General features: G+C 44.3%; 1 protein-coding gene across 1 annotated transcript; it reads right to left on the bottom strand.

Annotated features, from left to right (window-relative positions):
• Positions 1-520: 520 nt before the first annotated feature.
• tmc2b (transmembrane channel-like 2b) lies at positions 521-26342 on the bottom strand. Its single transcript, XM_078249886.1, has 15 exons — positions 26297-26342; positions 26065-26103; positions 23752-24115; positions 19409-19567; positions 14260-14350; positions 13783-13864; positions 13570-13676; positions 12934-13032; positions 12705-12847; positions 12469-12616; positions 11228-11422; positions 9016-9195; positions 7535-7693; positions 3829-3957; positions 521-592 (listed from the first exon to the last, which is right to left on the bottom strand). Exons 1-15 carry the CDS (start codon positions 26340-26342, stop codon positions 521-523), a joined length of 2013 nt encoding a protein of 670 aa, XP_078106012.1.
• Positions 26343-26502: the final 160 nt, after the last annotated feature.

Raw genomic sequence — 26502 nt, 5'->3', positions numbered from 1 at the left:
GTAACTAAAGTAACTAGTAACTAAAGCTGGAACAGATGAATGTAGCGGAGTAACTAAAGTAACTAAAGTAACTAAAGCTGGAACAGATGAATGTAGCGGAGTAACTAAAGTAACTAGTAACTAAAGCTGGAACAGATGAATGTAGTGGAGTAACTAAAGTAACTAGTAACTAAAGCTGGAACAGATGAATGTAGCGGAGTAACTAAAGTAACTAGTAACTAAAGCTGGAACAGATGAATGTAGCGGAGTAACTAAAGTAACTAGTAACTAAAGCTGGAACAGATGAATGTAGCGGAGTAACTAAAGTAACTAGTAACTAAAGCTGGAACAGATGAATGTAGCGGAGTAACTAAAGTAACTAGTAACTAAAGTAACTAGTAACTAAAGCTGGAACAGATGAATGTAGTGGAGTAGAAGTAGAAAGTGGCATGAAAAGAAAAGACTCAAGTAAAGTACAAGTACCTCAACATTTGTAGGCTACTTAAGTACAGTACTGGAGTAAATGTACTTAGTTAGTAATTCACCATATCATTCCTTGATTGAAGATCAGCCCCAGCACATTCCCGCTGATGTCAAACTCTCCGTACGAAGGCTGGAAATCAACACAACATGATTAGCTCATCACCTGCTCGACACACTCTGCACTTGCTCCTCTCTCTGTAATTAAGTCCCCGCTGCAGTGTCCCGTTTCACTGCCTGTTAGGGATCAGCCGTCCTGCCAGATGGCATCGTATGGTATCAGGTTGGATCCAAACACACCTGTGCTGTACTCACACAGTGTTCAACAAAAACTGAATTACACGGTAGCTATACAATGAGTATGTTGTCTCTATGTGTGTGTGTGTGTGTGTGTGTTGTGTGTGCAGAGCAGTGCAAAGCCCGACACAAGTGTCTTTGCTATTTTAAGACCGTCCAGCGCCCACATCGTTTAAATAACAGATGCACCTGCGCCCATCTGTGGCCCATGCTGGTCTTACAGGGAGGTGTGTTCAGGTGCATTCTGGGCGTGCTGGTCTTACAGGGAGGTGTGTTCAGGTGCATTCTGGGCGTGCTGGTCTTACAGGGAGGTGTGTTCAGGTGCATGCTGGGCGTGCTGGTCTTACAGGGAGGTGTGTTCAGGTGCATGCTGGGCGTGCTGGTCTTACTGGGAGGTGTGTTCAGGTGCATTCTGGGCGTGCTGGTCTTACAGGGAGGTGTGTTCAGGTGCATGCTGGGCGTGCTGGTCTTACAGGGAGGTGTGTTCAGGTGCATTCTGGGCGTGCTGGTCTTACAGGGAGGTGTGTTCAGGTGCATTCTGGGCGTGCTGGTCTTACAGGGAGGTGTGTTCAGGTGCATTCTGGGCGTGCTGGTCTTACAGGGAGGTGTGTTCAGGTGCATTCTGGGCGTGCTGGTCTTACAGGGAGGTGTGTTCAGGTGCATTCTGGGCGTGCTGGTCTTACTGGGAGGTGTGTTCAGGTGCATTCTGGGCATGCTGGTCTTACAGGGAGGTGTGTTCAGGTGCATGCTGGGCGTGCTGGTCTTACAGGGAGGTGTGTTCAGGTGCATTCTGGGCGTGCTGGTCTTACAGGGAGGTGTGTTCAGGTGCATTCTGGACGTGCTGGTCTTACAGGGAGGTGTGTTCAGGTGCATGCTGGGCGTGCTGGTCTTACAGGGAGGTGTGTTCAGGTGCATTCTGGCAGTATTGCTATCTTGAGGCAGTGGGAAGTGATGGCACCATTGACCAACAAAAACCTGGTCTAAAGTCAATAACGCAGCATTTCATTGTTATTTTAACAGAGCATTAGTAAAATGCTCCTAGGCTCGTGCACAGCGCGTGCACACTATGCTTGTTACACACACAGGGACGCACAGCAGCACACACACACACACACACACATGCAGAAGATTACAAATACAAATATTACGGAGCAAATCCTCCATCATAACAGCAATGCTCCAAGGTCCAAACGCGCCTGGCTTTTAAAGGGAATGGGAGATGATCTCTGATTGGTTGATTGAATGTTACGCCCAAAACACACCTCTGATTAATGAAGACACTAAGCTCAACCCTTTTGAACTATGCGCCTGGCGCACGGACCCTTTTTATCAGCCGTCAAACTAGCAAAAGTGGATTTGGACACGCCCTAAACACACCTGCAGCAGGCTCTTCACGCCGTAGATCGTTAAAATACGGCCCTAATTACTCCTTCAGGAAGACAGGAATTTCAGATAGTTGGGACGGCACAATAACACATCGTTGTTAAACTGTACTGCCTGCTTAACTGTCTCCTCAAAGTGCTCATTAAAGGCTTCTGTGTAAGTCATAAGTCTCCCGAACCTTCTTCACGTACTGTATGTGAAATGACTTGTGCTGAGTTTTTCCTTAACTTAAGTATTTTTAAGTGGAATATTCCCTTTTATTAGCCAGGTAAACAGCTTAGTCTGAATCTTGTCTTTCTCGGAATAAGGACAAAAACCTGAATATCATGTGCATGTAAACGTAATCAGTGATGACATGATAAACAATCCTAAAATTCACATTCAGCCCCATGACTGCAGACACGTTTACAGCACAGGAAATAGAAATGTTTTGTTAGGAAGTGTAGAAATATTTCATTAACAAAATGTGTGTATATGCTAGTGTTAGTGATTGAGGAAGTGGTTAAAAGTACTCCGGGTGACCTCTGATGCACAGAAAGTTAAGCTTAAGTCATGAAAACAGTTTAGGCTTTCATGGCGTGGAGGTGCATTGTTTGAAGGTTGCAAGAACGGAAGAGGAAGTTGCACCACACAGAGGCCCCGACCTTGGCGTGTGTGTGTAAAGCCGACTACACACCGAGCCGATAATCGGCCGTCTGACAGTCTGGCGAGGTCGGTGACTCGAGTCTGGTCGGTGTGTTCATGCCGTCGTCCGTCTGAGGGGCCGTCGGCCTTCATTTGGGCCGATTTGACATGTATAATCAGCGCTGCACTGCCGGCAGTCTGACTCAATGACCCATCTGATTGGTGGAGAGCTAACCAGGAAACGGGGAGCGGGATGAGCGTGACTAGAGTCTCTCAACATCTGATGAACATCTGTTAAACTGACCTTTGTTGATCTGAAATGAAGACAGATTCAGCAACTACACGGCCTGTTTCTCTCTTCAAATGTTTCCAGAAACACGTTTCGGTGAACTATTTTAGGACAATATGAGATCGTAATCTGAACGAGACGCCATGACAGTCTGGCTTTGAATTTCCGGAGAAGCCAGATCCACGGTTTTCATTTCTGGGCGACAATACAGATTAGCGCTGCCTGCTGTTCGTCTCTTCGGTGCGTTCCGAGGCACCTTTTTGACCAACTCGGGGAGACTGATCAGTCCAACTGCCTTTTCTGCCGAGGCTCGGCCGTCTGGTCAGTGTATCTGCGCCTTAAGATAACAGTTTCTGCCTAAGAAACAAGAAGACACCCCCCATGTGAGGATAGGATAAAAGCTTGAGGGAGAGAACAGATCAGGGCTCATAATTACAACTTGGTGGACCAGCTCTGACTTCATGTCTTTTGCTAGAGAAACTTAGACTCTGTTTGTGAACCCACAATTGTGTTGTGTTGTGACTCATTTAACGTTGCTTAACTGAACACGTCGTCTCAGATTGATCCTTGTGTTCTGGTAAACTTAAGTCCGATGTAAGAAGGCGCAGGAATTAATCATTTGGAGTCAGATTTGACAGGCTTTAGGGGCCTTATTTTGGACAAATTCCCACTACAGAAGATTAAAAAGGAAATATAATGTATTCTTTACTAAATCTAACCAAGCAAACAAAAACACACATCCTGTACTGAGCCACTGACACAATATGAGTACTCACGAATCCTGCCTCCAGATCCCAGCACCAACAGTAGTTAAGGAAGCGGACAATGACAGCCCGCAAAAAGTCACCAACCAGGATGGTCAAATAGGTCACCTGTATGTCCGACACGGTCAGCTTCACAAATTCCTTCAACGAGAAACCAAAGACAAAAGAAGCGAAAGAAATAAGCACAAATACAAACCGATAAATGAAATCAGTAGGGCTGTAAACAAAGAAAGAAATTGTTAGCCTTTGTGTTGTCCTTGACATGTTTTCAACGTTTTTTATATCCGAAATATTCCGCCAAATTGCCTAAAAAATAACCTGGATGTACGTTGGAGGTATGGAAACACAATGTTTTCCTTCCCAGGAAAAATGAATGACTACATTCATTGAGTTTTCGGTGTTTAATACAATTGTATAGCATTTGACAAATGAACTATTAGTCAAAATAAATCATAATTACTGCTTTTTTTAACTCAAAAATTAGGTATAATGTCAAATAAATTAGGTGTATTGAGTATGTATAAAAGAACGCTATAAAAAAGGGACAAAAACATGTTAAAAAAAGCACCTGAAGCATAGAAAAAACCTCCGAAAACATTTAAAAATGTGACCCAGTTCATGGTCGAGGGGAAAACAACACAAGGGTTAATCGACAAACACTCATATGATATTGTTGACTAATCGATTTGTTGATTTAGTTTCTCCACAAAGATTCATGCACAAATACCACTTTAAATGTGCTCAGAAGTACTGTTTTTTCAACCCTATGTTCCTATGTATATATTCACGTAGACTAGAACCACAAAACCAACACTAGTTAGTTTCCATCCAGAGGAGTAGAGGGGAAACAGCTCTGAGCGGTGTTTTCAAGGTGTAGTGCAGGGAACTATGATCCGTCGTGAGCACGGTGTATTTTATTTTGAAAATTAACCAGATGTTTATTTTGTTTCTGTGCTCGACTTCCTGTCCCGCACTATCTGCCGTGTGCTAAATTGCTGCGGAGCTCTCCGGCGTCCGGCAACAATAGAAGCTCTGCGTATCCGCTCCGGAGGGCTGCGGATCGTTGGAGCTGGGACTCAGTAGGGACGCAGACGTTCTGCAGTCAGTGGAAATACACACATTGACTTTAATGGAAACCTAATGACTCCACCGCTGTTCCAGAGCCGTTACGCAGCCGTTACGCATCCAGTGGAAATTGCCCGTAAGTTAGGACAATTGTACAGCTTGTATTTACCTTCACAAAAGTTCTATTGTTGCCGCTGTCAGACTCAGATTATTATTCTAAGTGTCTGATAACATTATGAAAGGATTTCTAAGGAGGTCGACCTCTCTGTTTAAGAGTAAGATCCTTTTTTTAAACATAAAAACGTCCGCGAAATTGCGTTCTCTAAACCCACCAGACTCCATGTAAATAAATAGTCATTTAAGCATCGTAAAATACACTTCATTCACAGTCAACAGAAACAAAATAAAACTATGAAATCCGTTTTGGGTCGTCTTTCCACTGTTCCAACCATCACTACTCTAGTTTTGGTTGAAATATGTTTACACTTTACACCGATTTACATGGGAAAATATTTTGGCTCTATACAATCTAAAAGTATTGCTTTTTTAAATGGAGTCTGGTGGGTTTGGTGATAGCGACTTCAGAGCTGTTTCTGGTTAAACACAAAGGTCCTAAAGAGGTTTTAAAGGTCTATCTCTGAAGGGATCCTTTCCATAATATTGTCAGACACTCAGAATAATAATCTGAGTCTGTCAGCACCAACAACAGAACTTTTGTGAAGGTAAACAGAAGCTGGACAATTGCCCTGTTAACTTACATTGTAGCTTGTTTCTCCGCTGCCGACTGCAGCGATCTCACTTAATACTGGACCAATGTCAGAGATTGTTGTTCCCATCAGTCACTTCGACACAAAAGCATAGGAAAAAAGGATCCAGGTTTAAAAAAACGGTAGGTACCCTTTAAGCCCAGTTTAGACCAAAGATTCGCGACAAGACAGACCCGTTTTAGACCGTAAGAGACGTCTCCTGTTTCAACAGCCAATAGAGACGTCAGCTGGTGGAGTCTCCAGAGGCTGGTTTTACAACGTAAGAGACGTCTCCTGTTTCAACAGCCAATAGAGAAGTCAGCTGGTGGAGTCTCCAGAGGCTGGTTTTAGGACGTAAGAGATGTCTCCTGTTTCAACAGCCAATAGAGAAGTCAGCTGGTGGAGTCTCCAGAGGCTGGTTTTAGGACGTAAGAGACGTCTCCTGTTTCTACAGCCAATAGAGGCGTCAGCTGGTGGAGTCTCCAGAGGCTGGTTTTACAACGTAAGAGACGTCTCCCTGTTTCTACAGCCATTAGAGACGTCAGCTGGTGGAGTCTCCAGAGGCTGGTTTTAGGACGTAAGAGACGTCTCCTGTTTCAACAGCCAATAGAGAAGTCAGCTGGTGGAGTCTCCAGAGGCTGGTTTTAGGACGTAAGAGACGTCTCCTGTTTCAACAGCCAATAGAGAAGTCAGCTGGTGGAGTCTCCAGAGGCTGGTTTTAGACCGTAAGAGACGTCTCCTGTTTCAACAGCCAATAGAGAAGTCAGCTGGTGGAGTCTCCAGAGGCTGGTTTTAGACCGTAAGAGACGTCTCCTGTTTCAACAGCCAATAGAGAAGTCAGCTGGTGGAGTCTCCAGAGGCTGGTTTTAGACCGTAAGAGACGTCTCCTGTTTCAACAGCCAATAGAGAAGTCAGCTGGTCGAGTCAGCTACAAATTATAGAAATAAAATAATCAATAATCCATTTTATTTCTATGTTACGAACAGTCAGCTGGTGAAGATGGCAAGACAGAGGCTCAACGAGTGCCAGGGAGCACGGTATGTGGTTGAGCGAGCTAGAATGTGACTGTAGAGAGGGAGCGGCGTTAGAACAAAGCAGTGAATCAGAGAAATAAAATGTTGTTTTCTTTATTTCATCTCTACTTTAAATGCAGCTGTAGCAAGTATCTCACTATCACTATCCTCATTCATTATTTAAGACGCTACAAATGATATTCAGCTACAAAAAAGCCTGAAAAGTCTGAAGTTGGAACAAAAGTACAGAGAGTTGTTTCTATGCAGATGCTACTCCGTTTCGTCTCATTGGTGTAAACTGGCAGCTTTCAGAGCGCTGCAGACTGGCGGGTTGCAAGTAGTTGCAAGTGTTAACTACCCTGGAAATCCAGAGTTCTCGCGAGAGCACAATTTGAACTTGCTCAGCGAGTCACTCTGGCATTCAGTAATGATGCTCATTAATGATGCCCTGGTAGCCGAGCTGCACCAATCACATCTGTGTATCTGATGGCGGGCCAGAGGCGAGCTAAACAGATGACGACAGCGCTGCAACATCTACCAGTTAGCTCCTCTGGTAGCTAAGCGTATGGGTACACTCTGGATACGTCACCCCGTGTATTGCTGTGATTGGTCGTAGTGTTATCCAATTGCGTGCAGTGAGATTCTCAAATGCATGCTTGGTGCCGCCCTTCGAGTTGGGCCATTTTCATTACTCATTGCCAGACCCTTAGTCTTTGGGATTTGGGTCTGGATTTCCAGGCTAATTGTTAACTTGTCTCGCCGCAAATCTTTGGTCTGAACTGTGGCAACCCTAGAAATCAGGTCTCTTCTATTTGATTATGTGTAGTGTTTGCTGCCTCTTTATCTGAACCTATAACTTGTAATTCACCAGTATATAGTATAATAACTACTGACCTTTCCCACTGCAGTCTCCCAGCAGGGTCCTCTGATGACGTCAGCTGGATGCACATTTGGAGGAGGAACATTTGTGGTGTTGTAGTAGGAGCTGTAGTTGGCAGCATACTCATTCAAAGCCAATATAGTGGCATTCTTGATGTCCTTCTCACTCTCCAACTAAAGAACAGAAAATACAAAGCATGCTCATTACTGGAACCTTTAAGTAAGGGTTAATGCTCGACGAGGTGTCCATTGTCAGGTATTAATGGCTGACAGTGAGGCGTGAAGCTTTCACACCATGAATGGTGTAAAAGGAGGGATTGTTGAGTTTAAAAAAGTTAAATATCAGTTTGATATTAATGTACTTTTATGTTTTAAGTGTATTCACAATGTACGCTGCAGCTGGGTTAGGCAAAAAGGATTGTATCAATACTTGTAGACCTAATCAATATCTTTCTGTTTCATACTGATTCCTAAGTTTCACAAGGTAAATTAGATCATGTCTGTCACTTAGCATACAAGAGGAAGCTCTTTTCACATGGCAGGAAGAAACCTTTTGTCTATCCGTCTTGGAGCCAACCCATGCTGGCAGACTAGATTAGAACAAAAGAATGTTAATTCCTGTAGCTTGAAAAGGACTGACACCCACATGGTAGGACCTTTCATCTATGTCCGAGAGTAACATCAAACATCCATCCATTTGGGCGACGAAGAAAACCAATGAGATGCGCCCAACATGCCACCATGCCATCTAGGGACCAATGGGAATAGTTCTAATCCATGTGGGGAAAAGGAACCGCCCACATGTCCAGGAGAATATAGTGAACAAGCAGAGGGTCGTTAAGGACTGTTTAATGTGAATCCACAAGGGAGAAGCATCTTTTCAGTCCGCTGCAGCGTAAAATCTTGTTTCTGTCATGTCGTTTCATTATTAAACCTTTTAGTTAATATTCATTGGACCCAAGCCTCTCTCCTTTGGTTGCCTCCTCCGAAGTTCATTAATACCTGACAATGGACAACTCGAAGGGCATTAACATGCTTATACCATGGTCACTTGCCAAATTACATTTGTTTTAAACCAATATTTTACGTATATTTTAATGGGTTTTACAATCGTAATCTAAAGTGTTTCTAAACAATATCTCCATTTCCCTGGCTACGCCTGAGGGTTTGACTACTACCTGGAACAATCATTCCCATCCCATAAGGTTCTTATGCAACACATACACACACACACACACACACACACACACACACACACACACACACACACACACACACACACACACACACACATTACAAGTACATTACAATGATCCCAAAGGGCCTTGTTTACAGGAACAACAACTACACGCCAGCCCTGCTAAGAGATCGATGCACAAACCAACGTTGGGCAAACCAACACACAAGTATAAACTTCAGGCCATTTACGTAGGCCACGGCGAAAGCTCTGCGTGGAGCCTCCACAGGACCATAAATCACGCTGTATTCTGTCATACCTTGGCATTAACCTCATCAAACAGAGCGAAGAGGAAGGTGTAAAGGTTTCCCAGGAAAAGGGCAAAGATTCGTCCAAGCTGCCACTTGAGGGCAATACGAGGGTGATAATCTTCCAGTTCTGCGATGGCTTCAAACAGAGGAGGGCACACCAGACCCAGCAAAGACATCACAAACTCCACCTGTGACATTGGACGAAAGAGGGGGGTTAATAATCTCATTTTTCACTCTTATTTTTAAGCCCAGTCCAGACCAAAGATTCTCGAAAACTACTTGCAACGCACCGATCTGCAGCGTCCTAAAACCTGTACGGTGTATCATCTTCCTAGCAACGACTCTTTGTACTTCCGTTTTAACTGCTGACTTTCAGGCTTTATGTAGCTGATATATATCATTGATTGTTGCGTCTAAATATGAATGTGGATAACGTTAGTGATACTAAGAAGTGCTTGCTACAGTTGCATTTCTAGTGATGAATCGGCAAAAACGTTTTATTTAGGTAATTATTTGCTTTGTTCTGTCGCTGCTCCTCTCTTCAGTCATGTTCTAGCTCGCTCCACCACATACCGTGCTCACCGCTGAGTCTCTATTGGCTGTTGAAATAGGAGACGTCTCTTAAGGCCCTGACACACCAACCCAACAGCCGACCATCAGGAGAAAAGACAGTCGGACTGATCAGTCTCCCCAAGTTGGTCAAAGAAGTGCCTCAGAACACATTGAAGCAATGCCGACTTGAGCGTACGTTCTGCGTGTGCGCGAGACGTAATATGTCTCCATAACATAACTGGCAGCTGATTGGATGACTGCGTCACGTGGGTCTGGCCACTCCCGGATTTTAAAACCAGGCATAATGGCAACTCGTTCGGAATACAATGTCATATTGGACTAAAATAGTTCAACGAAACGTGTTTCTGAAAACATTTTAAGAGAGAAATCAGCCATGCAGTTACTGAATCTGTCTTCAGTTCAAATCGACAAAGGTCAGTTTAAAAGATTTTCGTCAGATTTTGAGAGACTCTAGTCACGCTAACATAAGTGCACTGATTCGCTAGTCAAGGGCTAGAACTCCACCAATCAGATTGGTCATTGAGTCCGACTGACCGCCCTCCGACCCAGCATGTCAGGTCGGCCAAAATGAAGGCCGACGGCCCCTCCGACGTAATTACGGCACGAAACACACCGAACAGACTCAAGTGAACGACCTCGCCAGACTGTCCAACAGCCGATTATTGGGTTGGTGTGTCAGGGCCTTTACATTCTAAAACCAGCCTCTGGAGACTCCACCAGCTGACGTCTCTATTGGCTGTTGAAACAGGAGACGTCTCTTACGTTGTAAAACCAGCCTCTGGAGACTCCACCAGCTGACTTCTCTATTGGCTGTTGAAACAGGAGACGTCTCTTACGTCCTAAAACCAGCCTCTGGAGACTCCACCAGCTGACTTCTCTATTGGCTGTAGAAACAGGAGACGTCTCTTACGTTGTAAAACCAGCCTCTGGAGACTCCACCATCTGACTTCTCTATTGGCTGTTGAAACAGGAGACGTCTCTTATGTCCTAAAACCAGCCTCTGGAGACTCCACCAGCTGACGTCTCTATTGGCTGTAGAAACAGGAGACGTCTCTTACATTCTAAAACCAGCCTCTGGAGACTCCACCAGCTGACGTCTCTATTGGCTGTTGAAACAGGAGGCGTCTCTTACGTCCTAAAACCAGCCTCTGGAGACTCCACCATCTGACTTCTCTATTGGCTGTTGAAACAGGAGACGTCTCTTATGTCCTAAAACCAGCCTCTGGAGACTCGACCAGCTGACTTCTCTATTGGCTGTTGAAACAGGAGGCGTCTCTTACGTCCTAAAACCAGCCTCTGGAGACTCCACCAGCTGACTTCTCTATTGGCTGTTGAAACAGGAGACGTCTCTTACGTCCTAAAACCAGCCTCTGGAGACTCCACCAGCTGACTTCTCTATTGGCTGTTGAAACAGGAGACGTCTCTTACGTCCTAAAACCAGCCTCTGGAGACTCCACCAGCTGAGTCGCAGCGCCATCATCAGCTGTTTGAGTCGAGCTGAGACGGGCCGGTTCAGACGGCTGAAACTGTTCCTGCAACGTTTTAAAATGGTTTCATCTCGTCGCAAATCTTTGGCCTGAACTGGGCTTTTTTCATCGCCTAATCATAAAAGGTAAAGAAATAACCAAATGTTTCATGTCAACCTGCCTCGTTCTTTTCCATCCACGTCAGATCCTCTTTGTTCATATTAGCAAAGACCTGCGAACGTTTCACCACATAGTAGATGAGATACCCGCTGCCTCCGAGGCTGCAGATGATCAGAACGTTTGCCAGAACCCTGAGGAACCGTCGGAGATGAATGTTCTCATCTTTCTGGTTCATCTGTTCATCAACGATGGATTCCTACAGCGGGGCAAAATAGGTAAGTTTAAAACACATGCTGTAGTGGAATTTGTCCTAAATAAGGCCCTAAGGCCTGTCAAATCTGACTCCAATTTATTAATTCCTGCACCTTCTTTAATCGGACTTAAGTTTACCAGAACACAAGGATCAATCTGAGACAAAGAGTTCAGTTGAGCAAAGTTAAATGAGTCCAGCATAAGAGTTACAACACAATTGTGGGTTCACAAACAGAGTTTAAGTTTCTCTAGCAACAGACATCAAGTCGAAGCTTGGTCCACCAAGATGTCCTCCAAATTATGAGCCCTGATCTGTTCTCTCCCTCAAGCTTTTATCTTATCCTCACAACGGGGGTGTCTTCTTGTTTTTTAGACAGAAACTGGTATCTTACACACACACACACACACACACACACACACACACACACACACACACCAAGGTCGGGGCCTCCATGTGTTGCAACTCCCTCGTCTGTTCTTGCAACCTTCAAACAATGCACCTCTACGCCATAAAAGCCTAAACTATTTTTATGACTTAAGCTTAACCTTCTGTGCATCAGAGGTCACCCGGAGTACTTTTAATCACTTCCTCAATGACTAACACAGCTCTTTTGCAACGAGCACATACACACATTTTGTTAATAAAATATTTCTACAACGTGTCAAACCGCATTTCACTCATCACCGGCCAAATTGGCCTGTAACTGTGTACCAGCCAAAGTTAGTATATATTTTGGCGGGTTGGCGGGTGTCAATTTAAAGCCCTGGTTACAATGCCTATACTCTAACTCCAGGGGCAGTTCTAGGATCAGACCTTTAGGGGGGCTCAGCCCCTAATGAGAATGTGACATGGATACAGTTTGCCTTGACTGGGTTACAGGTGCAAAGCATCGGTGACAGACACACAGGATATTAAACCTGTTTCTTTGAACCTGTAATTGTTTGCCCTCTGTCACTAACAGACAGAGGGCTGAGATGCAATTCAAGCCCCCCTAAAAAGGGTCTAAAATCGCCACTGCCCAACACAAATACGCATGCACACCTGCTAACCTTGAAGCTGGTGGTGATGGAGGCGTACTTATTGTCTGCAGTCTCAGGGTTTCCTATCAGGTAGTCCCAGCTAGTGAACATCTTCCAGCTGAAGGTGAAGTCTCCCTCATCCCCTCCGTCCCCTCCTTCGTTTGCGTTGCGAGCCATCCTGAGGAGTGAGAAAAAGAAACATCGAAACACACAAACGTCTCCGTCTGCACAAGTGTACGTCTGATTGTTTGTGTGTCCCGCCTTACGTTCGTATGACAACCATCAGGCTGTATCCGAAGATGCCAACGCCCACCAGCAGGTATGACAGCGGGAGCCTGAACTTCAGAAGCCCGATCTGTCGATCGTTGTTGTAGTACCCGTAGAACAAAATGGAGTACTTGAAGTATCCCTGTTCAGGACGCAGTCACAGATTTATACTTCACGTATTACAATAGTTTTAACTATTACATTGAAAAACAAAGCTAAGATCCTTACTTCAAAGTCAGTGAGTGTAGAGTAGTCCATGGCTGTGGCCTGCTCCTCTCGAGGCACCGTTTTCCTGGGAATGGAGCCGTAGGGAAGACCCATAAGAACCTAAACAGGATGAGATCGACGTGAGAAAGGAGAGCGAGAACATGTATAAGGCTATGCTCGCTCCACCACTTTGTTTTATCTATCGCACCTCTCTCGCTCTCTCTCTCTCTCTCTCTCTCTCTCTCTCTCTCTCTCTCTCTCTCTCTCTGTCTGTCTGCCCTCTCTCTCTCTCTCTCTCTGTCTCTCTCTCTCTCTCTCTCTCTCGTCTGTCTGTCTCTCTCTCTCTCTCTCTCTGTCTCTCTCTCTCTCTCTCTCGTCTGTCTCTCTCTCTCTCTCTCTCTCTCTCTCCATCGCTCTCATGGCATCTCTCTCTCTCCATCTCTCTCTCTCTGTCTCTCTCTCTGTCTCTCCCTCTCTCTCCCTCTCTCTCCATCTCTCTCTCTCTGTCCATCTCTCTCTCTCTCTCTCTCTCTCTCTCTCTCTCTCTCTCTCTGTTCTTTCTCTAGCTCGCTCCACCACTTTGTTTAATCTAACGTTAGCAGTGCTCCACATAGCGCTCTAGGATACTGTAGCAGTAGCTGCTGTTGACGGCTGTACCTCAGGCATTACCACCAGGCCAAACATGAGCCCCAACAGGACCATGTTCAGACCGTACATCCACCTCAGGAAAATAAAGTAGGAAGCCACGGAGGATCCAAAGTGACCTATGATTAGGAAAACAGAGAACTTGACTTACAGATGTAGTGATATCAGAAACATTTAAGTCATAGCTCTGTTATTTTTTGCAAATAATGTCAGAGTGGTACCAACTTTCTACATCCTTTATCTTCCTCTCCCAGGGTATACAGGCTGTTTTGAAGTTCTCAAAGTCACGTTTCAACTTGATTAGTTTCTGAAATAAAGAAATCAATATTTGGATTGACGTAGCTTTGAGCAAGGGAGTAATTTTGGGTTCAACATTTAGGGGGGGTGAGATCTACAACTATGTAGGTCCCGGGACAAAAACTCTGATAAAAACTTGAAAAAGGCGACCAAAACGTTGGAAAAAGTGTCCAAAAAAAGTTAAATAAAAAGCGACAAAAACATCAAAAATAATTTCAAGAAAATGTTTGAAAAAGGCGACAAAAACGTGGAATGTTTTTCCAAAAGAGGCGACAAAAACTCTGAAGGATTTGCCAAAAGAAAACCTTGAAAAACTAAAACTAATGACACAAAAATGTGTTGTTATAACATGCAAAATGACGTGTTATTCAAACGCCATTTGGTGATACCAGGCGGGCAGATTACCTTGGCCATCATGACTTTGAATGCGAACAGCTTCCGGCCTTTTCCTTTCCCAAGAGCTCCTTCAAATTTTTCAACAAAATCCTGGGCCTCCCTGTTGGACCAATCAGAGAACACATCCACCAATGACACACAGTGAACACGATCTACCCAGACACCAATGAATAAATAAGTCAGTGGCAACAGGAAGGACAGGAAAAACGACTTTGCGGTTTGGGATGAGTTACTGATTGATGGTGTAATGCATGCGGTCAGAGCGTCGGCCACAACAACAGTGTCAAGCTCATGAAAAAGTTAGAGCAGGTCACCTATCCAGTTGCTTTCTTACTCTGATCTGTACGGAGAAACACACACACTAACCTACACTGGAACTGGCGAGGCATCCGCTCGGTGTTGATTCCAGTCTTCACACTGAGAGGAAGCTGTCTAACAGGCTGAACATCCCACCTTAGGTGTGGGATGCGACGTGTTAACTTGAGATTGACTGCCAACTGTCTGCATGTGTCTCCAGAGTATTTGCACAACTGAATAAAACTGTGAATGTGGATGAATTTAGCACACAAACTAAGGAAATTCGTGTTTGGTAGATTATTTCTATGTGGTAACAATGCTTTTTGGCAATAAATCTTATACCGTTGGAAAGCCTGTTTTAGTTCCATGCATTTGTGGGATGAGCAGCAGCGCTGAGTATGTGGGTTGCGCCCATGAAACATTTGCCAAATCTTCTCTGCCAATGCTAAACAGGTTATTTTGCTGTTGCTATTGACACTTGTTTTGAGCTTCTGGTACCCCGAGGTGCTGCCAATCAGGTGCCTGCAGCACAATCTCTGGTCTCATTGGGCTGCTAGGAGTCCTGCCATGACTGCCCTTCACCGTCAGGCCCGTTTGCACTGGTGTCTGCAACACGTGCACTGGAACCTGAACATGTGGAGGAACGTTATGCTCAGTGAGGAGTCCAGATTCTGCCTACGGCAGTTGGATCGTAGGGTCAAAGTGTGGAGAACACCACGCTAAGTATATCTGCGCCTAATGATTTAGTTCTAGATTAATAATGCTTGCATCTTATGTCAATTACAGACATTGTTTTCAGGATATGCGGGGCTATCAGGATAGGTATGCTGCAGAGATGTCACATGAATGTATACATTGTTGTATGTATAAATAACCGTTCAGTTGTGGATTCATTGTTCTGGAATTATTGTGCAATGTCTCCGAAAAGACACTGTAGTTCAGAGGCTGAATTAAAAAGCTTCTGGAAGGCCTACCATCACAGCAAAGCCCTCTTTGGAAAGGCCTGGGTGTTAGCTTTCATGCTAAACAAACAGATCAACGCTAGCTGGAAATGATGCGGAGATATTGAACATTACGTAACGGATTTATGGATTCATCAGTATGGACTTTTCGTACAGAGACCAGGCCGGATTACCCTACAGTCACATTAGCTACAAAAGAGAGCGACACGCACTCGCTTGATGGGCGCATAGTCAGTATATATAATGGACCAACAGATCCCGTGTCTCTGGACGGAGACCAGTGAAGGACATTAGAAGCTCTTTCCCGGTGATGGCTGAGCGTTACTGAGCAGCCTCCAACTGAGCTTGAAGACGTAGATGTGACGTGAGCAACCTGTCTGAAAGTTGGAAGTCTTCTGGTAGCTGTGCCAAGAGAAATCTCAATCATTCCCAATCTAGCAGAGACGGAGAGCGTAGGTATATGTAAGGAGATAACATAGACACAGGCTCATTATTGATCACTAAAATGATAGTTAACATTAGTCATTACACTTAAACAGCTAATGGAAGTCCAAACTGCCTGAGAGCTTCTCCTGTACTATACGGTAACTCCTCTACTATGAGACAGGAAGTCTCGTGGTTATGACCCAATCGTTAGCCTATTGTTATAAAAACGTCTGCTACGGAGCCATAACGTGAGCTACAAGGTAATGGAGCCTTTTATACGTTGTCGTGTTTCTTTAGAAATAAACAACGGACAAATAGAGTCTTTAAACGCTTCAGATGTAAAGGTATTCTCTGTCAAAGTGACGTCAAGATGAATGGGAGTCAATGGGATGCTAACATCGGGTGATCGCTTGGTAGCATCAGAATGGCCCCATAGGAGCTACGGGTTGTTGACAGACGCTTACCCCCTTGGATGGGTGCTCCTAGCCTACGCTAACAGAAATTCTCTGGTGCTACCTTCAAGCACGTCTTACAAGTCACTTCAGAGGTATCGTCAAGTCACAAAAAACAATGATTTTGGATTTAAAAGTATTTATTTCTCGATAAAAGTAACATATATGAGATAAAATGCCAAACTTATCAGATATATACAGAAATATGACGTCCTGAAGCGTCTCTGCCTCGACTCGAGCAACCAACGTGCATACGTCACGCTGCCTTCCCTCTGATTGGCAGTCGCTTCGCTCAGCAGTTGCACAAAATAGACTTTTGGCCCCGCCTTGCTCGTGGCAGCGGCGAGCTTGTCGCTTGTCGCTGGCAAACGGCCACTCCCGTTGAAAATGAACGGCAGCCTGTCGCTCTTTCTCCGTCTCTTGCAGCTAATGTGACTGTAGGGTTAGAAAGCTTCTGGGTGGCCTACGATCGCACGGAAGACCTCGCTGAAACGGGGCATCTCTCTGCTTCTTAACCTTCATGTTGTCTTTGGGTCAAATGTCAATAATGTTTCTGTAGCAGAAATTTGGATTTCTTTCAACCAAACGGATGGTTCTAAAAAACACTCTTCACAAGTCAAATTAAGGATCAGTTCACTACGGTCACTGACTGATTTTATACCGTATTTTCTGGACTATAAGTCCCTCCGGAGTATAAGTCGCATCAGTCAAAAAATGCGTCATGAAGAGGAAAAAAACATGTCGCACTGGACTATAAGTCGCATTTATTTAGAAATGTATTCCACAAAATCCAAGACCAAGAACAGACATTTAATCTGGAAAGGCAAGTTATTAAACTACCCAACAGCCCCCAGAACAAGGGGCTGAATACGGTAGGTGTCCTCTATGTTAACGTAACACATTAACAGTTATTAAACTCCCCAACAGCCCCCAGAACAAGGGGCTGAATACGGTAGGTGTCCTCTATGTTAACGTAACACATTAACAGTTATTAAACTACCCAACAGCCCCCAGAACAAGGGGCTGAATACGGTAGGTGTCCTCTACGTTAACGTAACGTAACAGCACTGTTGACGAGCCTCTCCCAGCAGCACGTTGTTCAAGCACCCATCTGTGGACTCCTTCCTCCAGCTCTGGCCATCTGGATTTCAGCGCGACTAGCTTTCTTTGTTTTCTTCATTGCAGTAAGACTAACCTTTTCTCCAGTCCCTCACAAGTTTCTCTCTCACTCCAAACTCTCCTTCTGCTGCTCGATTACCGTTTTCTGCTGCGTGTTTTACTACCTGCAGCCTCCTGCAGCTTCTTTTCTTTCTCAGTTGTCTTTAGGAGCAGCATATAGTCGTCACAAGCCTAGAGCGGCTGTAGACGGTAATGTTTTCAGCATGAAATAACATTTAAAACCTGACTATAAGTCGCAGGACCAGCCAAAGTATGAAAAAAAGTGCGACTTATAGTCCGGAAAATACGGTAGCTTTATTCTGACTAAACTTTGACAGTCTGTGATTATCCATCAACATCCTCTGAGCTTAAATATTAGTCAAAATAATTCATATTTTCTGCTTTTTTTAACTCAAAAGTTAGATATAATTTCTTTTCTTTCTGGTTTAGTGACCAGAAATTCCAAAAATAGTGGTAATAAGTTGTTGTTAGTGTACACTGGTGGTAGTGGGAGGGGAGGGGAGCGCCGAAAACGTCAAACAATGCTACAAAAATATTGAAAACAACGTTGAAAAAAAAAACGTAAAAAAAAATAAATCAGCAAAATAAGTGACAAAAACGTCAACGATGTCAAAAAAAGTGTTCATCAACACAAGGGTTAACAAAAAAAGGTACTCATTGTACCATACACTACATTGTGTAAGAATGTCTCCCATCTAGTGGTGAAACTGTATATGACAACCAGCTGAATATGACTTTCTGGCCCCTAGACTTCATCCGTGAGTGTTCCTTCCAGTGTAATAATAGTTTTAGGTTTTCGTTATTTTGGTACCGTTTCATTGCTAACATCAAATCTGCCGGCAGTCGTGTGAAATCTCTCCCTGGCATTCATCACGGTGCAGTGTAATGGCGCTTTTCCATCACGTGGTACCTGCTCGACTCGCCTCGACTCTACTCGCCTTTTTTGGTTTTCCATTACGAAAAAAAGTCCCTGGTACCTGCTAACAGGTACTTTATTTAGTACCGCCTCAGCCGAGGTTCCCAGCGAGCTGAGCAGATACCAAAAGGTGACGTGAAAGCGACAGACGGGGGTGTCCTGAACAAACCCGCCATTTTTAAACAGTTCAGCCAGCTGTGTTTATTTCTGCTGCCTCCAGCTTCATTTGAACCTAAATGTGTCTTCTGACAACAACACACCTTCCACGTTCTGTGTGTGTGTCGCGTTAGGTCACGGCAGTTTCCTGCAGCGTCGCTTGTTTGACAGTTCTGCGGAGGCTCCACGCAGAGCTTTCTCCGTAGCCACGTACACACACACGTGGCCGGCTCGACGCACGCACCAGCACACAAGTATAAACATCAGGCCACTTACATAGGCTACGGAGAAAGCTCTGCGTGGAGCCTCCGTAGAACTGGAAAACAAGCTCAAGTGGCCTGATGTTTATAGCCGGCATATAACGACCAGCCACGCTGAGGCGGAACTAACATCAGCAATGGAAAACAGACGCACAGTGTGGCGAGGCGAGGCGAGGCGAGCAGGTACCATGTAATGGAAAAACGCCTTAAGAGGGCGAAAGGTGGAGGTATGTCCCTCTTTGGCTGATTTATTTTAAAGATGGAGGTGCAACATGGCAGAATACATACGAGCGACTGGTAAAGTTTAGCTGCATGCAGGGTTCATTACACGTCACAAGGGTGGCATGAAAAACATAGTATTATAGTCATTATGTATACAGTATATATATATATATATATATATATATATATAGGCATTTAGGAAAGCGGTCTCAAGAAAAAGTAAATGAACAGCAAGCAAAAATAATACAGGAACTAGAAGAGAAGGCAGCAGCAGTTTCTGTGTTTTACTTGAGAAGCGTGAGTCTCCTCTTCATGCGCCACGGTTTGTTCCTTAACGTAGCGATCAGTTTCTTCTTCTCCTCTACCTCTTCCTTGAGGGCGGCCACCTCTCCCTCCGACAGCGATTCTTCCTCAGATTTCTCCTCCTCCTCTTCCTCCTCGATGGAACTGATGAAGGGAAAGAGCTGTCACGTGCTACAGCTTTCATAAACTAAGGGCCCTATTTTAACGATCTGAGGTCACGGCGTGAAGCGCCTGCTGCAGGTGTGTTTAGGGCGTGTCCAAATCCACTGTTGCTAGTTTGACGGCTGATAAAAAGGGTCCGTGTGCCGGGCGCATGGTTCAAAAGGGTTGTTCTTAGTGTCTTCATTAATCAGAGGTGTGTTTTGGGCGTAACATGCAATCAACCAATCAGAGATCATCTCCCATTCCCTTTAAAAGCCAGGCGCGTTTGGACCTTGGAGCATTGCTGTTATGATGGAGGATTTGCACCGTAATATTTGTATTAGTAATCTTCTGCATGTGTGTGTGTGTGTGTGTGTGTGTGTGTGTGTGTGTGTGTGTGTGTGCTGCTGTGCGTCCCTGTGTGTGTAACAAGCATAGTGTGCACGTGCTGTGCACGAGCCTAGGAGCATTTTACTAATGCTCTGTTAAAATAACAATGAAATGCTGCGTTATTGACTTTACACCAGGTTTTTGTTGGTCAATGGTGCCATCACTTCCCACTGCCTCAAGATAGCAATACTCCCAGAATGCACCTGAACACACCTTCCTGTAAGACCAGCACGCCCAGAATGCACCTGAACACACCTCCCTGTAAGACCAGCACGCCCAGAATGCACCTGAACACACCTCACTGTAAGACCAGCACGCCCAGGATGCACCTGAACACACCTCCCTGTAAGACCAGCACGCCCAGAATGCACCTGAACACACCTCCCTGTAAGACCAGCACGCCCAGGATGCACCTGAACACACCTCACTGTAAGACCAGCACGCCCAGAATGCACCTGAACACACCTCCCTGTAAGACCAGCATGGGCCACAGATGGGTGCAGGTGCATTTGTTATTAACGACGTGGGCGCTGGACGGGAAACTGACAACTGGGTCGGTCTGAAACTAGCAAAGACACTTGCAAGTTATTTATGATTTGTTTGTATAGTTGTTGTTTTAATGTGTCCAATACTTTGGTTCATGACCAAATGTTCAGGAAAACCGACGGTTTCATCTCCCCCAACAAACGCCACGCAGATATCACGAGGCCGACGGAGACAGGAAGTGGAATGTAACTAAGTACATTTACTCCAGTACTGTACTTCAGTCCAAATGTTGAGGTACTTGTACTTTACTTGAGTCTTTTCTTTTCATGCTACTTTCTACTTCTACTCCGCTACATTCATCTGTTCCAGCTTTAGTTACTAGTTACTTTAGTTACTCCGCTACATTCATCTGTTACAGCTTTAGTTACTAGTTACTTTAGTTACTAGTTACTTTAGTTACTCCGCTACATTCATCTGTTCCAGCTTTAGTTACTAGTTACTTTAGTTACTCCGCTACATTCATCTGTTCCAGCTTTAGTTACTAGTTACTTTAGTTACTCCACTACATTCATCTGTTCCAGCTTTAGTTACTTTAGTTACTAGATACTTTAGTTACTCCACTACATTCATCTGTTACAGCTTTAGTTACTAGTTACTTTAGTTACTAGTTACTTTAGTTACTTCGCTACATTCATCTGTTACAGCTTTAGTTACTAGTTACTTTAGTTACTCCGCTACATTCATCTGTTACAGCTTTAGTTACTAGTTACTTTAGTTACTCCGCTACATTCATCTGTTACAGCTTTAGTTACTAGTTACTTTAGTTACTAGTTACTTTAGTTACTCCACTACATTCATCTGTTCCAGCTTTAGTTACTAGTTACTTTAGTTACTCCGCTACATTCATCTGTTCCAGCTTTAGTTACTAGTTACTTTAGTTACTCCTCTACATTCATCTGTTCCAGCTTTAGTTACTAGTTACTTTAGTTACCCCGCTACATTCATCTGTTACAGCTTTAGTTACTAGTTACTAGTTACTTTAGTTACTCCACTACATTCATCTGTTCCAGCTTTAGTTACTAGTTACTTTAGTTACTCTGCTACATTCATCTGTTCCAGCTTTAGTTACTAGTTACTTTAGTTACTCCACTACATTCATCTGTTCCAGCTTTAGTTACTAGTTACTTTAGTTACTAGTTACTTTAGTTACTCCGCTACATTCATCTGTTCCAGCTTTAGTTACTAGTTACTTTAGTTACTCCTCTACATTCATCTGTTCCAGCTTTAGTTACTAGTTACTTTAGTTACTCCGCTACATTCATCTGTTCCAGCTTTAGTTACTAGTTACTTTAGTTACTCCACTACATTCATCTGTTCCAGCTTTAGTTACTTTAGTTACTAGTTACTTTAGTTACTAGTTACTTTAGTTACTCCGCTACATTCATCTGTTACAGCTTTAGTTACTAGTTACTTTAGTTACTAGTTACTTTAGTTACTCCGCTACATTCATCTGTTCCAGCTTTAGTTACTAGTTACTTTAGTTACTAGTTACTTTAGTTACTCCGCTACATTCAGTGGCACTACGGCAGGAAGTGGTCAGTGCACGTTAGCGGTGTACTGACGGGAAGTATGCCGAATGAGACACAGCCCTGGTCCATACGCAGTGTTGGGAAGGATACTTTCAAAACGTATTCCGTTACAGAGTACAGAATACATGCCCAAAAATGTCATTTGTAACTTATTCTTACTTGGAATACTTGGAGTACTTCCACATTGAACTGCATGTTAAAAGTAGGAATGCAGCCATCACATGCAGCTTACTGAACAGGCCTGTTCTGGTGTGTTCTTCTGGTCCAACTGGCTGAATGTGGACCTCAACAAGCAGATAGATGTTTGTATTTGTAGTCCTGAACTGCAAACTACAAAAATCTAACCGCAGTCCAAGCTACCACGAGCTAATCTTAGCTAACGTTAGCTAACACGTCAAACGGGGCGAGTCTTTCAACGGCTCTGGGGCTAGTAAATCAGCACGTAGGAGAATGTAAAGTCACACGTCAGCTATAAAACAGCAAGGTGAGCAGTAACACTACAGCAGACGACTACGCTGGGCTAAAATAACGTCCTTTAAGATGCTTCTTCAGGTTGGAGGTGGAGGAATCTGGACGCTGAAAGGAGGCTGGTTGCTGGCGAGTTATATTTCCTTCTCCCTGTTCTTTCTTTAATGTGAAATGCTGTTTGTATTCCCCAGATAGAAACCATTCCTGCCCTGGCTCTGTTGCTCCATCTCGACCTCTATCAGTGATCACGCACTAGCTCATTATTTCGTTTTCATATCGGGGCTTCTGGGAAACGCGGAGTTGCGAGAGTGAATAAACCCGTGAACCAGAGAAGTATCGTCATGTAATCCACTGATTTCAACAACGTAACTGTATTGTAAATACCAACTATGTAAATAGTAACTGTAACAGAGTACAGGTACTCATAGTTTGTACTCTGAATAAGTAACGCCAGTAGGCTACATGTACTCCGTTACTCCCCAACACTGTCCATACGCAGCATAGTCATAATACTACGACCAGCAGCCGCTCCTGCATAGTTCCTAGAGCTAATAATGCAATTAAAAGTTATTTCTTTTACACTGGTATCATGGTTTGCCCACTGCTATAAAACTCCTATCATCACGAGGGGGTTTTAAAACGCAGGTCAAGCAGCTTTTGTGGAACAAGGTGATTATTTATTGATAAAATGGAGAGTTTTTACAGCCTTTTGGTTTCTTATTTCGTTTGTTTTTTGTGATGTCTCCCCTCCCCCCCCCTCCTAATACTGTATGTTTTGTTTGTCTGCTTCTTGTCTATTGTTTCCTGTGTGTAACACAACACTTTACGGAGCCTATAATGTGTGTGCTCCATATGTCGTTTTTATATGTGTAACACCACTTGAGCTACGGTGAAACGACAAAAATAAAACCCACTTGAGTTGAGTCTGTAGGGCCTCGTAGGGATGCGAAGCAAGTGCATTCTGGGAGTTGTTGTCTTTCATCCACATCAGCCAAAAAATAAACTTTCTGGCTTTTCTCAGTCTAGAAGGCACCAACTTCTAAAAGAAATCACATTTCTACTACATAAATGACCCAATATTCATCTTTGTTTCATGTTTTAAGTAACATTTTCACTGCAGGACTATAACTTGTAACAGAGTATTATAAGAGTGTGGTATTAGTACTTTTACTGCAGTATTAAAGGATCTGAGTACGTCTTCGTGCAGGTGTGTGGAGCGTGCAGGTAAGTCAGAGAATACTGCACCTGCTCAACTTCCTATTCTTCTTCTTCTTGTCCTTCTCAGCTCCTACATCCTTCCCTTGTTTCCCTTTACCTTTCCCCTTCTCCTTATTCTCCTCGTTCTCCTTTTTGGAGGCGCCCTTTTTCTTTTTCTCTCCTTCGTCTTCGCTCTCCTCGTCGCTCTCATCCTTCGCTTTCTTCCGGGAGGCTTTGGAACTTTTTCTTTTCACATTTCGGTTGTCTTCGTCCTCGTCGTCGCTGTCGCGAGGCTTTGCTTTCTTCTTTCGCCCTCTCTTCCTCGGTGACTCGTCCTCATCCTCGTCATCCTCGTCGCTGACCCGTTGGGCTTTACGTTGGGGTTTGGCTCGTCTGTTTTTGGCTCTCCTCCGGGCCTCCACTGAGACAAACAAATGTACATTTTAGAAGTAATGTATTCATTTTCAACCCGTTCTCACTCACACACACAAAACACGGACATTTGGACAGGCGCTGTCAGCGTCTGAAGCAACGAAAAAAGGGCCCTTCAATACAGGACTTTCACCCAGGAGACCGGGGATCGTGTCCCGCGTGTCACGTTTCCTAAAGTCGCTTTCTTCTTTAACCGTCCCGTTATTCCCACGTTCTTCCCGCGTGTCACGGAACCGTACGCCAACCCACGACCTTTTCCTTAACATAACTGCGTCAAAAGGGACGCCAATAGTCCCGACCAAGTGTGTTTACTTAAAGCTACTAGTCGGGACTATTGCCGTCCCTTTAGCGTACTAGGGGTACTCTGGAGGACTGCAGGGGGTACGTGTCCCCTTAGTGTTACTCTGGTGGACTGCAGGGGGTACGTGTCCCTCTAGGGGTACTCTGGAGGACTGCAGGGGGTACGTGTCCCCCTAGGGTTACTCTGGAGGACTGCAGGGGGTACGTGTCCCTCTAGGGGTACTCTGGAGGACTGCAGGGGGTACGTGTCCCCCTAAGGGTACTTTGGAGGACTGCAGGGGGTACGTGTCCCCCTAGGGGTACTTTGGAGGACTGCAGGGGGTACGTGTCCCCCTAGGGTTACTCTGGAGGACTGCAGGGGGTACGTGTCCCCCTAGGGGTACTTTGGAGGACTGCAGGGGGTACGTGTCCCCCTAGGGGTACTCTGGAGGACTGCAGGGGGTACGTGTCCCCCTAGGGGTACTTTGGAGGACTGCAGGGGGTACGTGTCCCCCTAGGGGTACTTTGGAGGACTGCAGGGGGTACGTGTCCCCCTAGGGGTACTTTGGAGGACATTTTTTGCTAAATGTTTTTCAGTTCCAAGGCTGTAGTTACTTCCGTCTTCATTTTCGCCAAGTTTGTCGCTTTTTTTGAAGGTTTTGTCGTTTGTTTTGACCTGTTGTTGCCTTTCTTCCTTACTAGGTAGTAGTATTTTTTCTGCTTTTTTCAATGTTTTTGTCACTTTTTTCGAAGTTTGTCTCTTATTTTAATTTTTTGTCCCTTTTGTCGCCCTATTGTTTCCTTCCTTCCTTCTTTCTACCGTTACTATTTCCGACCTATTGTTTCCTTCCTTCCTTCTTTCTACCGTTACTATTTCCGACCTATTGTTTCCTTCCTTCCTTCTTTCTACCGTTACTATTTCCGACCTATTGCTTGCCTTCCTTCCTTCTTTCTACCGTTACTATTTCCGACCTATTGTTTCCTTCCTTCCTTCTTTCTACCGTTACTATTTCCGACCTATTGTTTCCTTCCTTCCTTCTTTCTACCGTTACTATTTCCGACCTATTGTTGCCTTCCTTCCTTCTTTCTACTGTTACTATTTCCGACCTATTCTTGCCTTCCTTCCTTCTTTCTACTGTTACTATTTCCGACCTATTCTTGCCTTCCTTCCTTCTTTCTACTGTTACTATTTCCGACCTATTCTTGTCTTCCTTCCTTCTTTCTACCGTTACTATTTCCGACCTATTGTTTCCTTCCTTCCTTCTTTCTACCGTTACTATTTCCGACCTATTGTTGCCTTCCTTCCTTCTTTCTACCGTCTTTTTCCAAGTTTTTGTCTCCTTTTTCCATCATCATCTAAATGTTCTCCAGGTCCAAGGCTGTAGTTTAGTAAATCTATCGCTGACATCGCTGTATTCTTCCTCTTTATAGAGACTTATTCGTGCTGATTAGGGGGTTCATGGCTTACAAACACTGTGCAAAGGGGGAACACTATTGAAAAAAGCTTGAGAACCAGTGCTTTAAAAAAATGCAAACAACCCAGAGTGTTTTTTTGTATCTCCTATATCTTGGAATAACTCGTGGAGAAAGCTCTGGCAATGCAAGATTAGTTGGACCATCACATCTTACCCGGCTTAATATAAAAGCAAACAAACTCACCTTCACTTCCGCTGTCTGACGCATCAACATCCATCCCAACTGTGGACATAAAAACACAGTAATTAGGGGATCCATCGCTACACAAACAGATATTAATACCACATAACAATGACTTGTACTCTCTGTTATCAATAGAATCAGAAAGGGGGAACATTTCAGGCTAAAAAAATGGTTTGAAACAATTAAAAGTTTTTTTTTTTTAGCATAATAGCAGTTTAAAAAATCGTCTTACCATCTTCAATGTTAATTGAAATATTGTTTTTCCTCTTTGGAGGCATTTTGCTGCGTCTCCTTTAGTTATTTCCTCTAGTTAGTCCTCGTCTGCTCCCTTCAGCCTTCTCTCCATCCACGAGTCACTCAGTGAAGGCACCGTGTCAAACAGCCAGGTAACACACACACACACACACAGTAACACACACACCTGCACACAGTAACACA

This window comes from Sander vitreus, chromosome 5 (assembly GCF_031162955.1).
Source record: "Sander vitreus isolate 19-12246 chromosome 5, sanVit1, whole genome shotgun sequence".
Lineage (NCBI taxonomy): Eukaryota > Metazoa > Chordata > Actinopteri > Perciformes > Percidae > Sander > Sander vitreus.
This window is presented reverse-complemented; position numbering and strand designations above follow the sequence as displayed.